The 13,540-nt window shown below is 33.2% G+C and overlaps 1 protein-coding gene across 8 annotated transcripts in view; it reads right to left on the bottom strand.

The window, feature by feature from the left end:
- PCDH17 (protocadherin 17) overlaps positions 1-13,540 on the bottom strand; it is a 100,934-nt gene that overhangs the window by 14,800 nt on the left and 72,594 nt on the right. For 2 of the 8 annotated variants that reach the window (XM_084982457.1, XM_084982459.1), the window contains exon 5: positions 4,694-4,854. The exons of 5 other annotated variants lie outside the window; for them this stretch is intronic. In XM_084982457.1, coding sequence (XP_084838583.1) covers positions 4,709-4,854 — 146 coding nt within the window. In that variant the 3' untranslated portion in view covers positions 4,694-4,708. Of the gene's footprint in view, positions 1-4,693; positions 4,855-13,540 lie in introns of those variants that run through there. One more of the 8 variants, XR_014820041.1, reaches the window with a different exon arrangement.

Raw genomic sequence — 13,540 nt, 5'->3', positions numbered from 1 at the left:
TTAAATATGCTGCTATGGAGAAGATGTTTTCCTTATGCTTTTATTGCCTGTGTATGCTAACCCCATCTCTGATAATGATACCATTTTTGATGACATGGATGAATACATCTGAAATTCAAGTCATTCTGCTAGCAAAGTGGTAATCCTGTAAGGAAGGTCAATGAAAACATGCCTATTAAGCCAAACTCTTTGTAAGAAGCAAGATTGTGTTATTAGGGTTTTTCTCTCCTGACTGCTATCTGATTTCTGTTGGGATATATATCTATTTACCAGTTTAAATCCCACTGTTCGCCATGTGTTTAGCACTTGTTTGTTTTCAATTGCTGGAGACAAGCAAACAGAAATGGAATCATTTTCAGCAATCTCAGAAAACAGTTAATTCAGATGCAACTAATCCTCTGCTACTTATTATTTAGTAATCAACGCCTGCCAATAGGATTTGGGAGTTCCAGAAGATGGAATTTTTAAAAAGATTTTAATACTATTATATTTTTAATGACATTCTCATCTCCAAAAGCTTTTCATTAAGTTCATAGACCTCTACTCTAGAGATAGATCTAAAGTTTCAGTTAAGTTTCCTTAAATTAAGTGGACATGATTCCAAAAGAACAGATGGGTGCCTCATTCAGATCAGTATTTTAAAAAATGTAATTTTTTTAAAGAAATAAGTAATACAAAAAATGTTTTAAGATTTAAAGAAGTGGAAATATATATATGAAACTCTACTTTTCCATAAATAATTCCTACAAAAGTTAATGTTATAATAATTTTAAAGTAAATGGAATCTAAATATCCTCAGTATGCACTTATGCACGTATACAAATGATAATAAATGCGCATTTTCACCAAAAAATGCCTCTCGTGAAATGAAATATTTTTGAGAGAACTGCTAAAATTGATAGTGTCCCAAAGATAAATTTAGAATAAAATATAGGCTGTTTGAACCTAAACAATTTGACCTTGATTTTACTAAGACAATTTCTACCAAGTTGCTAATACTACCACTATTATTGCTACTGTTATTATAGTATATATGTTTATATGTTTTATATATTATAGTATACACGCACACACACACACACACACATATACATATATATGGAAAGGAGAAATAATTTTGGCATTTTAAGTAAAGACAGTTCTTGTAATTACTTCTCTAAAGCCATACAGTTATTATCTTCACTGTGCTGCATTTATTGGAAGCCAGTGTTTTTTGCCCTGTATGAATGGGTCATCCCAAGAATGAAAATTTAAGCAAAATCAATATACTCAATATCCATGTGCTACAGTAAATATACAGAAGTATATCTTGTAATGGGTTTTACTGGCAATGACAAGCCATTTTTCTAGTAACAGCTTTAATATTTTGCAATCATTAAAACACACCGAATCAAAGAAGAAACTGAGTAAAAAAGGTCAGGAAACCCCCATATAGAAAGAGGCCTTCTGGATCATGCTGCTATGTAATCAAATCAAGGGTCAAAAAGTTATTGGAGAAGACTGTCCTTGAATTAGAGCAAAGATTTTATTAAAATGTGTTTTAAAAGGATATGAAAGCCTATCCATACATAATGCAGTTATAAACATCAAAAGGTGTTTACAATGGTGTGTTAAATACTTTCTTATCTTGGAGAGCATTTTCTGAGATTTAATTGATAATCAACTAGACCCAGAGAAAAGAACAGATGATAAAAATAAAATGCAAGCTCCATGAGTAGTAATAACAGGGAAATAAATATAAATATATGAGAATTTATTTTATTTTCAGATTTATAATCTAAAACTACTTGAAAAGGAAATTCATATTGACATCTCAAGGAGATTCACTGAGATAGTCTTTTCTAATTTGGGCATGCTATATTTGAGTTCTTCCCTTTAAAAATATGTATGCTCAATCTTAGAAAGAAGTGATCCTTTGTGCTGTCAAATCTATTTTTGAGTAGCTGCCTAACGATTTCCATGGTCATAATGAAAAAGGTTATAATCTGAACTACTCAGTTTGTTTTTCAAAGCCCTCCGTAATCTGACCCAAACAAATCTGCTAGATAATTCTATCATTAAAAAAAGAACAAATTGTAACAAGTAAATTTGCATACATTCTTTCATAGAAAATCTTTTTGTAAGCTTTAAGAAAACGGCAGCAATCTTGTAATTGAGCTCTAAAATTCCTTTAGAGCATTGCACAATTGAAGTCAGTTGGAGAATGCAGAACCTATTACTGGATATATAGTTAGGATTACAACATATCTGCTTGAATTTGAGAAAGTATCATCTTAACCTTAAATTTTTAGGTAACATTTTAATTTTTCTGGTTCACATGAGTGTGTTTCTTTATCTAAGATTATCTAGCATTAGCATTAAAATCCAAGATGCATGCTAAATTAAAATTCAATTTAACTTATTTGACCTGCCAAATTTCTCATAAAATATTTATTTTAACATTTAGTCAGGGAATTGATAAAAAGTGTACATGATCACAAAAGAAAATTACCTAACTAATTATTATTGTAAATATAGTAATTGAGATACATAATATTATAAAATGGAAAAACTACTAAGTAAGATGTACTTGGAAAACAGAACTCCTATTTACTGCGTGGTTGTTTTGTTTTAAACATATATATATATATATATATATATATATATATATATATATATAATTTTCCATTAAATTACAAAGATAAATGATGTGAGTTTAAGCATTTATTTAAAAAGTACAGTCTAACATATATAACTCATTGAACCACCTGCTGTCTGTAAATGTAAAAACTGTAGCTATAGAAACCACATATTTGGGAAACAGTGATTTAAACAAAAAGATACAGTTATTCTGATTATTTTATAACATACATACATGATGATTATAATATATAATTATAGTATAATGATAATCAAGGAATAAAATCTATATGCAGAAAAAGATTATACTCGATAAGCTCCAATAATTGAGTTCTAATTGAAGAATTTTTTACAGCATATATGTTAATGGAAAATGTTCACAAGCTTCACTAACTTGATACTTTAAAATATATATATTAGTCTGAAACAGTAAGATAACTACAATACGTCAGACAACTGTCAACAAAGAAATACAACTAAAAAGCAAGCATGCATAACCTTATGCATGCCCCCTTTGTGCATGTGATAAAAAACACATTCCTATACCAGATAGAAATGAATGGAAAGAGCCTTGCCTCAGAGAAAATCCTTTCAAGAATCATTTAGTGGGTATTAAACAAAAAAGGCCTAATGCACTTAATAACACCTTCTGGTTTTCCTCAGCCACAGCTCCCAGATGGCTCTGTATTTCAAGTTGGAAGCTGGCCATGGCAAAGCACAGGTGTGTGCCTGTGTGCATATACACACATAAACTGGGAGTATCAACATGAACAGAAATCGGAGCTCAGAATAGGAGAGGAGATATTTAAGACTACCTAAAATACTAGACAAAAATTGATATTCTAAAAGCTAAAATGCAGAGTTCCCACAGTGGTACAGTGAGTTATGAATCCAACTGCAGTGGCTTGAGTGACTGCAGAGATGTGGGTTCGATCCCTACCCCAGAGCAGTGGATTAAAGGATCTGGCATTACTTCAGCCCCAGAACTTCCACATGCCATGGGTGTGGCCATAAAAAAAATAAAATAAATAAAAATAATAAAAGCTAAAATGCTCTATGGATATAGATATTATCTTTGAGTTTAATTTTTACAGAACTGAGAAATAAAACTCTTTTTCCCCACTAATTATAATTAAGTAAATATGAAATCACAATTATTTAAGGGTAACAAGGCAGATTTTACATAGGGGTGTGTGTGAATGTGTGTGTGTTTGTGTATACACACCCACATCATAAACATCCCAGCTCATCCTCCAAAATCAGAATCATATAAAACTTTTTTGACTCCAACGTTATGTGTCTAAGGCCTTCACTTTTATATTGTCTCCAATCTCCACTCATTTCTACAGAAAATAATACAACTTCTTTTCTTTTTCTGTCATGAATAAAGCTACGCCAGTAAATATAACAATGGTTGTTAGACTGCTATACCAGACATGTATATTTTATAAGCACAGCAATATTATATATATAATGTATACATGAATCTATGTGAGGATGATTTGTAAAGATTTTGCGAAGTACTGTGTAAAGTTGTCTTTAATATACGTCTACAAAATAACAGTTAATGTGAAGTGTAATTGCAGAATTTAGGGAATGAGTTTCTCGGGTGATACAATTCTTCAGGATATAGAGGTTTGCTCTATACCCACAACTAACATCCAGGAACAATAATCAATTCCCCTTTCCTCTTCCAGCCCACTTTTCATTCCATCAATTTCTTCCTTAGCATTTCCTACACAATATCCAAAGTGAAATGAATACAAGTGATAGATTTTTTATACTAAATAATTAAGAACTGAGCCACTTAAACTCGCTTAAGAATAATAAATATGAAAAAACCAATATAAGTGAATATTTAGATTCTCTTTTCAACTCTTAACATTACACAGCTTTTTCCTGATAGACTAATAATATCAACACAGATATAACAGGATAAATACTTATCTACTATGCTAAAAATAAAGCCTACAAGTTCTGCATATATATATATATGATATAAGGATATATGTGTATATATCTATATACGATATAGATATACATATATATTATATATATAATGTATGTGTATATAGTCCTATGAGTGCCATCATCTAACAAGTAAAATTCGGATTACAGAGAAGAAAGCTAGCAGATGAAGAAATTGCTCACCTGGAGGAAGCAGATCAACAGACTGAAGTCTACTTGTGATGGTGTGTAGGGTGAGGATAGCAAAGGAAAGCAAAGTCGGGAATGCTTGAAAAATAAAATATTTTTAGTTAACAAATAGAAAAGCCAAGTGGGAAAATAGGGCCAATTGAATCAGGAATCCTTCTATATAAATTTCAAATTGTATATTAAAATTCTTTAGACTGATCAGTCCCTAAAGAGATGGTTTATTGGTATTTCCCCAGATACAAAAGAATTAATCTTATTGGAAGAAAATTACTTTGGGGGAGTATTTCAGTTTAGATGAGATAAAAACAATGCAAATTAACTATATGAATGCCTGGGTCAATGGGGAAATACTTTCATGATAATGACGGATACATTTTTCCTAAACATAACTTTTCAATAGTAAGTAGAAGTTGTAAACAAGCAGGAACCAAAACTAAACTTGCAAACTGTCTAATATCCCTAGAAAGCAAGGCTTTAATAATTTTTTTTTCACTGCATCTTATTCTTAGTTACACAATGTGTATTGTCTGGAACTTGAAACAACAATTTGTAATTTATTTAGCATTTTACTTAGTTGCCTAGAAACTTTCAATATTTTAAAAGAATACTGACATTAATAATGAGAAATATATATGTTTCTGTAACAACGTCTCCTCTTTTTTCACCAACATAAAACAGTTAAGTAATATGAAATTAAGGGAAATGCAGCATTTTTGGTTTTGTTTTACTTTTTCTGAACCTTAAAGTTAGGTATATGATGGAAGTGTATATGATCACTTTCTTCAACTAAAAAAAAGAACATTTTGTTTGCATTAATGTTATTGAAATGTATAGTGAACATATGAAACCGAATGATGATTAAAAGGCCTGCCAAAAAACACCTCTTGGTGAGCAAAAGTAGATTTCCTAAACAGTCTCCTTTTCTTATTTCCAACCTTGATTCAACATCTGTCCTTTGCCCTTCCCCTGAAATGTAATTATGCAGGATTCCAATGTAAAACAGGTTGAATACTTAATAACAGGCAGCTCAAACATTTTCTCCACACTGCTGCCCTACAGATGTTTCATTTTCTTTTTCTTTTTTCCCCTTGGCTTCGTGTTTAATTTGTTTATGTTTCTTTCCTACTCTTAAAGTATATTCCCATAACAGATAGAAAGACCTGAAAATAAGCCTGCCTCATGCACATGTTTAAATAATGCCTATTGTGGTATTTAACACAGTAGAGAGAATAAAGATACACAGAATATGTGTTTAGGGAAGGAAAATAATTAATCTGTAAGTTACCTTGTTACTATATTCCATTTTAAATTCTGAAGAGAGAATCTAATCCTTGCCAAAGTCACAGGAGAAAAAGTTACAGTCTACAACTTTCATTTATTCATTTATTTTTTTAGGGTTGTACCCACAGCATTTGGACATTCCTAGGCTAGGGGTCTAATCAGAGCTGGAGCTGCTGGCCTACTCCATAGCCACAGCAGGGTGGGATCCAAGCCACATCTGCAACCTACACCATAGCTCAGCGGGCAGGATCCTTAACCTACTGACCGAGGCCAGGGATCAAACCCATGTCCTCATGGTTACTAATTGGGTTCATTACTGCTAAGCCACAATGGGTACTCCCAACTTTCATTTATTTTTATGTTACCAGACTCATTTGTCTTTTTGCATTTGACATGATTCTCTTACATTTTGGGGCCTACCAGAAATTGGACTTTTTTCTCTCCACTGACCATTTTACTATGTAGCAGGTACTTTACATTCACTTCATAATGATCCAATCTCAGAAATCAATATCTCACATTTTTAGATAGATTCAAAACATATCTTCTATTTCTTAAAATAATATAACCAACGTCACATAAGTTGTAGGGCTTCTTTATTTAGAAAAATACATCTCACCCAAACTGGGAAAAAAAAAAAGTGACTAGAGGTCATACAATGGGTTGGATATTGTTCCCTAATATAGAACATCAGAATTAGGGTACTTGCAGATGAAATTATTTAAGATGAGGTCATCCTGAATTAGAGTGGGCCCTAATCCAAACTCTAGGGTCCTTGTAAGAGAAGTAAGAGACACAGAGACTGTCATACAGGGGTAACACTTCCATGAAAATGGAAGTTAAGATTGGAATGGTGGTAACCACCAAAAGCTAGCTAGGGACAAGGAAGAGTCCTTCCCTAGAGCCATCAGAAAGGATGGCCTTGCTGATGGCTTGATTTTGGACTTCTGACCTCAAGAAATGTGAGAAAATAAATTTCTATCGTTTTCAGTCACTTTGTTTATGGTATTTTGTTGTGGTAGCTTTAGGAAACCCATGCTAATTTTGGTACCAGATATGAAATGTTACTATTAACAAACAAATACCTAAATATGTGAATGTGACTTTGGAATTGGGCGATGGCTAAAAAGATAGAAGAGTTTTAGATGCGTGTTTTTTAAAAAGCCGACATTTTCTTAAGGAAACTGTTGGAAGAAATATGGCCAACTTGAAGAGAAAGAAGCAGATATGGAATGAAATGCAGGTACAATGACTCTAAGGATACCAGGATGGTAGGTTAAGGTGGGGAGGGTTAAGAAACCTTAAAGGACAGAGCATTAAAACACAATAAGACATAGAGGATCATTTTTAGACCTTGAAACCTCTAAAATTGACCTTCTGTGTCACCTACTTCCTTCAGACTAGGAACCCCTTATTCCTGTCATTTTCTCTTTCACAATGAGGGTGTCTAGCCTGTGTCTGTTCCATCACTGTATTGTAGAAGCAGGTAACTTGCTTCCTAGTCTGATTGGTCTATGGAAAGAAAGAAATGCTGTCCTAGGATGGACCATACCATACCTGATTTAGATTTGGGACGTAGAACTTATGCTGGAAAGAGTTAAGACATTTGGATGATGTTGAAAGGGGTGAATGAATTTTGCAAATGGGATGGAGGTGAATTGAGGGCCAGAGGGTAGACTGGGTTAAATTAGCATCCCCTGTCCCCAAATTCATGTCCACCTAGAAAATCAGAATGTGATTTTATTTAGAAAGAGGATCTTTGCAGATAGAATCATTTAAGAAGAAGTCAGTGAATATGAGGGGAAGTCCTAATTGAATGACTGGCATCCTTATAGGAAGAGAAAAAAGAGACACTGTGACAGTTAAACAAGGAAAACACCATGAGACCATGGAGGTAGACATGAGAGTGATGTGTCTGGGATGGCCAGCAGCCACCAGAGAGAAGAGGAGAAGAAACGTCCTCCCTGGAGCTATGACAGCACATGGCCCTGTTGACACCTTGATTTGAGGGTGTAGTTCCAGAACTGTGAGGAAATTAATTTCTGCTGTTTTAAGCCACCCAGTTGAGCAGTATTTTGTTACAGTAACCCCAGGAAACTAATGCATAGTCAAAAAGCAAACTTAAAATATAAAATACCCAGATAACTGTCAAAATAGTAATGGGGCAAGTTAAAACAGATTCTAGAAAAGTAAATATATGTATATACAGAGAGAGAGATACAAATGAATTAAAATACTGTCTTCTATATTAAGGTTCATTAATAAACTAAATTTGGTATATGAGATAAGCACTTAAATCAGTAAAATTGATGCTGCAGGGTAGGAGACAACTGAAATCACCCAGGAAAATGTGTGTGTGTGTGTGTGTGTGTGTGTATTTGTGTGTGTGTACACATGTGTGACTTCCAAATCTTACCAAAAACTTTGAAACAGAATATTTTCTTAAAATTCTTGCAAATTAAAAACTCTTTGTGCTTATTTCCTAAGATTGCTAGGATTTCTCTTTACAGTTTGTATTACTCTTAATTTTTATGTATATGTATCACATTTTAATACCATCTGCATCACAACTTTACTTAAAATTTCCATGCATATTAGAGGACTAATAAACCAAATGTGTTGCTGTAGGTACATGGATGCTTGTGCATGAGTATTTGGATTAACAATGAAAAGAGAAACAATGTCTTATAAGACGAAAATACATCTCCATATTTGGCTTCAAAGACATGTATATTTTAGTGAGAAACTTACTGTGGATAATATGAATAGATTATTTAAATCCACAGAGAGTCAGTGTTATCTCAAGCCATATATTAATAAATGTTTTTGCTTTTTGGGAAATGAATATGTAAACATTTATTGAAAGGCATTTGAATACACTTTTCATTTAAATAGAAAAAATAAGGCAGAAATATATTTCCTTTAAGAAATATGATGCTGTTTCACCAAAATATACTGTACTTTAGCAAGAGATATATGCATTATTAGGAAAAGCATTTTAAAGTAAATTTAGTATACACATGCACATTGTGTTTTTTAAGACTTTATGTCCCCATATATTAATATCAAATCATTTTTTGCAGCAACATAGATGGACCTAGAAGTTATCATACTAAGTGAAATAAGTCAGACGAAAATACATATCATATGAGATCACTAATATGTGAAATCTAACAAAAATGATACAAAAGAACTTACAAACAGAAACAGACTCAAAGATTTTGAAACCAAAGGGTTACCAAAGGGGAAATGTGAGGGAGAGGGATAAATAAGGGGATTGGGATTGACACACTACTATATATAAAATAGATAAGTAATAAGAACCTACTGTATAGCACAGGGTGACCTATTCAATACTGTGTAAGAACCTATATGAGAAAAGAATCTACAAAGGAATCAATATATGTATGTGTATAACTGATTTACTTTGCTATACTTCTGAAACTAACACAACCTTCTAAATCAACTCTACTGCAATATTTTATTAAAAATTTTTAAAAATTGCTTTAAAGTGTCATTGGGACTTAGATATAAATTGCATTGAATTTGTAGATTGCTTTGGGTAGTATTAACATCTTAATACTATTAAATCTTCCAATCAATGAAAAAAATATTAAATCATTTTTTATAAGACATATTTCTCAATTTGCTTGGATTGCTATAACAAACTGCTACAGACTGGTACTTATAAATAGCAGAAATTTATTTATCACAGTTGTGGGAGCTTAGAAAAAGTCCAAGACCAAGGCACCTGCAGATTTGGAGTCTGGAGAGGACCTGTCTTCTGGTTCATGGAAGACTGTTTTATTCTCTGTCCTCACATGTTGGAATGGTGCCTCTTTTATAAGAAAACAAATCCCATTCATGAGGGCTCTACCTTCATGACCTAATACTTCCCAAAAGTCCTACCTCCAAACACATTGGGCCTCAAGTTTCAACATATAAATTTGGTGGGGTTGGAGGGGTACAAATATTCAATCCATAGCAGCATTTTACGTCATGAAATAAAAGAAATGACCTGGGAGAGAATAAGATTAAATGTCATAGACAAAACAAGAAATTGAGTGAATTTTTCAATTTGTCTGTTGTGGAAATAAAATATGCAAAAAAAATCCCAATACACTTACATATACATATATTTGTGTGTGTATGTATATATGAATATGTACACGCACATACATGTGTTAGTTATTGAGTATTTGTGTGCCCTTTGCAAGTGCATATCTTAAGAATCAATGCATTTAAGTCATATAATATCTCTCAAAGTAACTGAATCTAAGGATGTGTAAAAAAAGTGACATCAGTACTTTACACATAATGCAAGAATATATCTATTGTTTTGTGATATTGTTCACAGTAGAATCTTTCTGCGATGTTATTTCAGTTTCTTTAAATGAAAAAATCAATGCATGCTTTTTTGTAGCATAGCAAATTACCCCCTGTCACTGTGCTTCAAATAATATCTTCTAAGCACCATATTCACATCTCAGGTTTCAGTGGGTTCTTGATAGGAAATTTGAGTCACTGAACCAGGCTTTACAATAAGGAAACAGCTATTAAATTTTTCCTGATATTTAGCTCTCAATCTTTATACTGACATGGAAATACAATGCAAATTTAGTTTTTAAAAAAACAAATATATTATCAGTACTATAGTCAAAGGGAAAAATGCTTACTACACTTTTACTACAAAGTTTCTGCAGACTTATCGGATTACTTTAGTGAGTAGATTTGGAATCTGCAATGCCCACCAAAAAGTCAGGAAAGCAGGAGATCCAGTTGTGGCTGAGTGGTAACAAACCCAACTATTATCCATGAGGATGCAGGTTCGATCCCTGGCCTTGCTCAGTGGGTTAAGGCTCTAGTGTTGCCTTGAGCTTGGTGTAGGTCACAGATGTGGCTTGGATCTGGCATTGCTGTGGCTGTAGTTTGGGCCGGCAGCTGCAGCTCTGATTCATCCCATAGCATGGGAACTTCCAGATGCCGCACATACGGCCCTATAAAGCGAAAAAAAAAAAAAAAGTCAGGAAGGCCATGCAGTCATCATTATCCTTGACAATGGCTATAGAGAATGGCTATAGACAATTAATATATGTCATCATATATTAATTTGATGACAACACAAAATGGCACACTGACAAGTATAGGTCAGGTTGTAATTAAATCTCAGAGATTACAAATTTACACATTCATTTAGTCTTGAAATCAGAAGACAGGTATCTAAGAGTATTAAAACATCCAACTAAAACAGAATAAATCCTATCTGAAAATTTCTTTGTGAATTTCCCTAACTCAAAACAATAACAGTTAAAAGAGAAAGATGTCAGCATTCTTATGACAGAAAACAAATATCACAGTGCATATCCATGCAATCAAAATTCTGAGCTCATATATATTCCACAATTGCAAATGAGTTATGTTCTGAAAGTTTACTTGTAATTCTCACTTTGGGAATTCAAAAATGCATTCCACTACATTAAAAAGTCATAGTGAAATAAATGTTTAGTTTACAAAGACGTACTAAACTCATAGAGGGCTGAACTATAGTACTCTGAATACTAATTCTGGCTTTAATTTGAAGTCCTAGCAATAGGGAAAATAAAACATAATAGGAGGAGGAAGAAGGATATAGGAAATCAAAGTTGATTTTACTCCAATCTCCTTTGTCCTCCTTTATCTTCCCTCCACTTAACACTCTTTCTCTCATCCCTAAGTTTATTAGATTTCCTTTATTCTCCCAATTGGGAAGTATCACCTTGGCCAATTGATCCCCCCCAATAAGTTCGCTATGCCCCAAATTACGTATAGACTCTTCCTTCCACAAGAGAACTTTCATGCCAAGCAGTTCATATTTGTTATATGTTATACCTAAAAGTGATCTACTAAATTATGTCTACATTCATGCAACTTAATAAACATATAATTATGTCAAATTTTAGGAAAAAAAATAAGACAGCTTTAATGAACTATTTAATAGCTTCCTGGCCAAAGAAATCCCAACTTACAAAACTAGTTAAATGTCTCAATTGTGAAATTTTAATAAAAGTAAACTGGTGATAGAAAAACAGTATCTCTAATAATTAGTGATGTTGAGCAGACTTTCATGTGCCTGTTGGCCATCTGTATATCTTCTTTGTAGAAATGTCTACTTTGGTCTTCTGCCCATTTTTTGAATGGGTTGTTTATTTTTTTGTTGTTGTTATTGAGTTGCATGAGTTTGTATCTTTTGGAGATTAAGCCCTTGTTAATTGTATCATTCGTAAAGATTTTCTCCCATTCTGCGGGTTGTCTTTTGTTTTTTTTTTTAAGATTTCCTCTTCTATCCAAAAGCTTTTGAGTTTAACTTGATCCCATTGGTTTATTTCTGTTTTCATTGGCACAAATGTACCTATCCACAAAACTGAAACAGACTCACAGACATATAGAACATACTTGTGGATGCGAAGGGAGAGGGAGTGGGATGGATTTGGAGTATGGGGGTTAGCAGATGTAACCTATTTCATTTAGAATGGATAAGCAATGACACCCTTCTGTATAGCACATACTGTACTATGGGGTACTACATCCGATCTCTTGAGATAGAACTTGATGGAAGAAAATAGGAGAGAGAAAAAATATGTATACACCCATATGTATACATATGTATGCCTGGTCACTATGCCGTACAGCAGAAATTGGCATGGCACTGTAAATCAACTACATTTTAATGAAAATAAATATATAAAAATAAGAAAAAACAATACCAAGGCAAAACACACAAATTCTCATGTGCATCTGCACACACACATGCACACACACATGCACAACATATGCATATGTATAAGTCAGAGCCAGCTGCACATATACTGCTGTGCCCATTCAGTACTAGGAAGGGAGCACACCAAAGGCAATGACAGAACCATCATACCATATTTCGGGGATTGAAAATGTCACTCTCTGTAGCAGGATTCTTACAAGTGTAAATAATGTTTGGTAGTCAAACTCTTTAGGCAAGGCAGAACTGAATATAGCAAACTCCAGAGCTGGATCTGAAGACTCATGTATTCTGGGAAAAATCTCTTAACTTCTATATTTTTTCACTTTCTCATCTGTGAAATGGGAATATCCTCATGGCGTGACTATAGGGATTAAATGAGCAGATGCATAGCAGATGCACACAAAGCACTTAATTCACAAAAAACACTCAATGAATACTTTTATTATGTTAGAATACTAGAGAGGGGTTGGCGAGTCAAGGAAAGCACAATAGATTTGAGACATAACCTCAATCTGAATGTAGAGTCTCTTTCAAGTAAAAGCCATTCATTTTGACTCTATTTTATCACCTCTATTTTATCACCTCAAAGCAAAACATTAAATTGTCATTTTTGTTTTTAATATGCTCAATATAGTACTTATCATCCCAAATTTAAGCATATGTGTAAAATGCATACTCTTCTGAGGGGGATATTTACAGGGGAGGTGAAAAAGCAATAAATGTGCC

The sequence above is a fragment of the Sus scrofa genome, chromosome 11 (genome assembly GCF_054392235.1).
Source record: "Sus scrofa isolate SSC_HxYL_T2T_F1_AM1 chromosome 11, Sscrofa_HxYL_maternal_Yorkshire_Landrace_v2.0, whole genome shotgun sequence".
Lineage (NCBI taxonomy): Eukaryota > Metazoa > Chordata > Mammalia > Artiodactyla > Suidae > Sus > Sus scrofa.
This window is presented reverse-complemented; position numbering and strand designations above follow the sequence as displayed.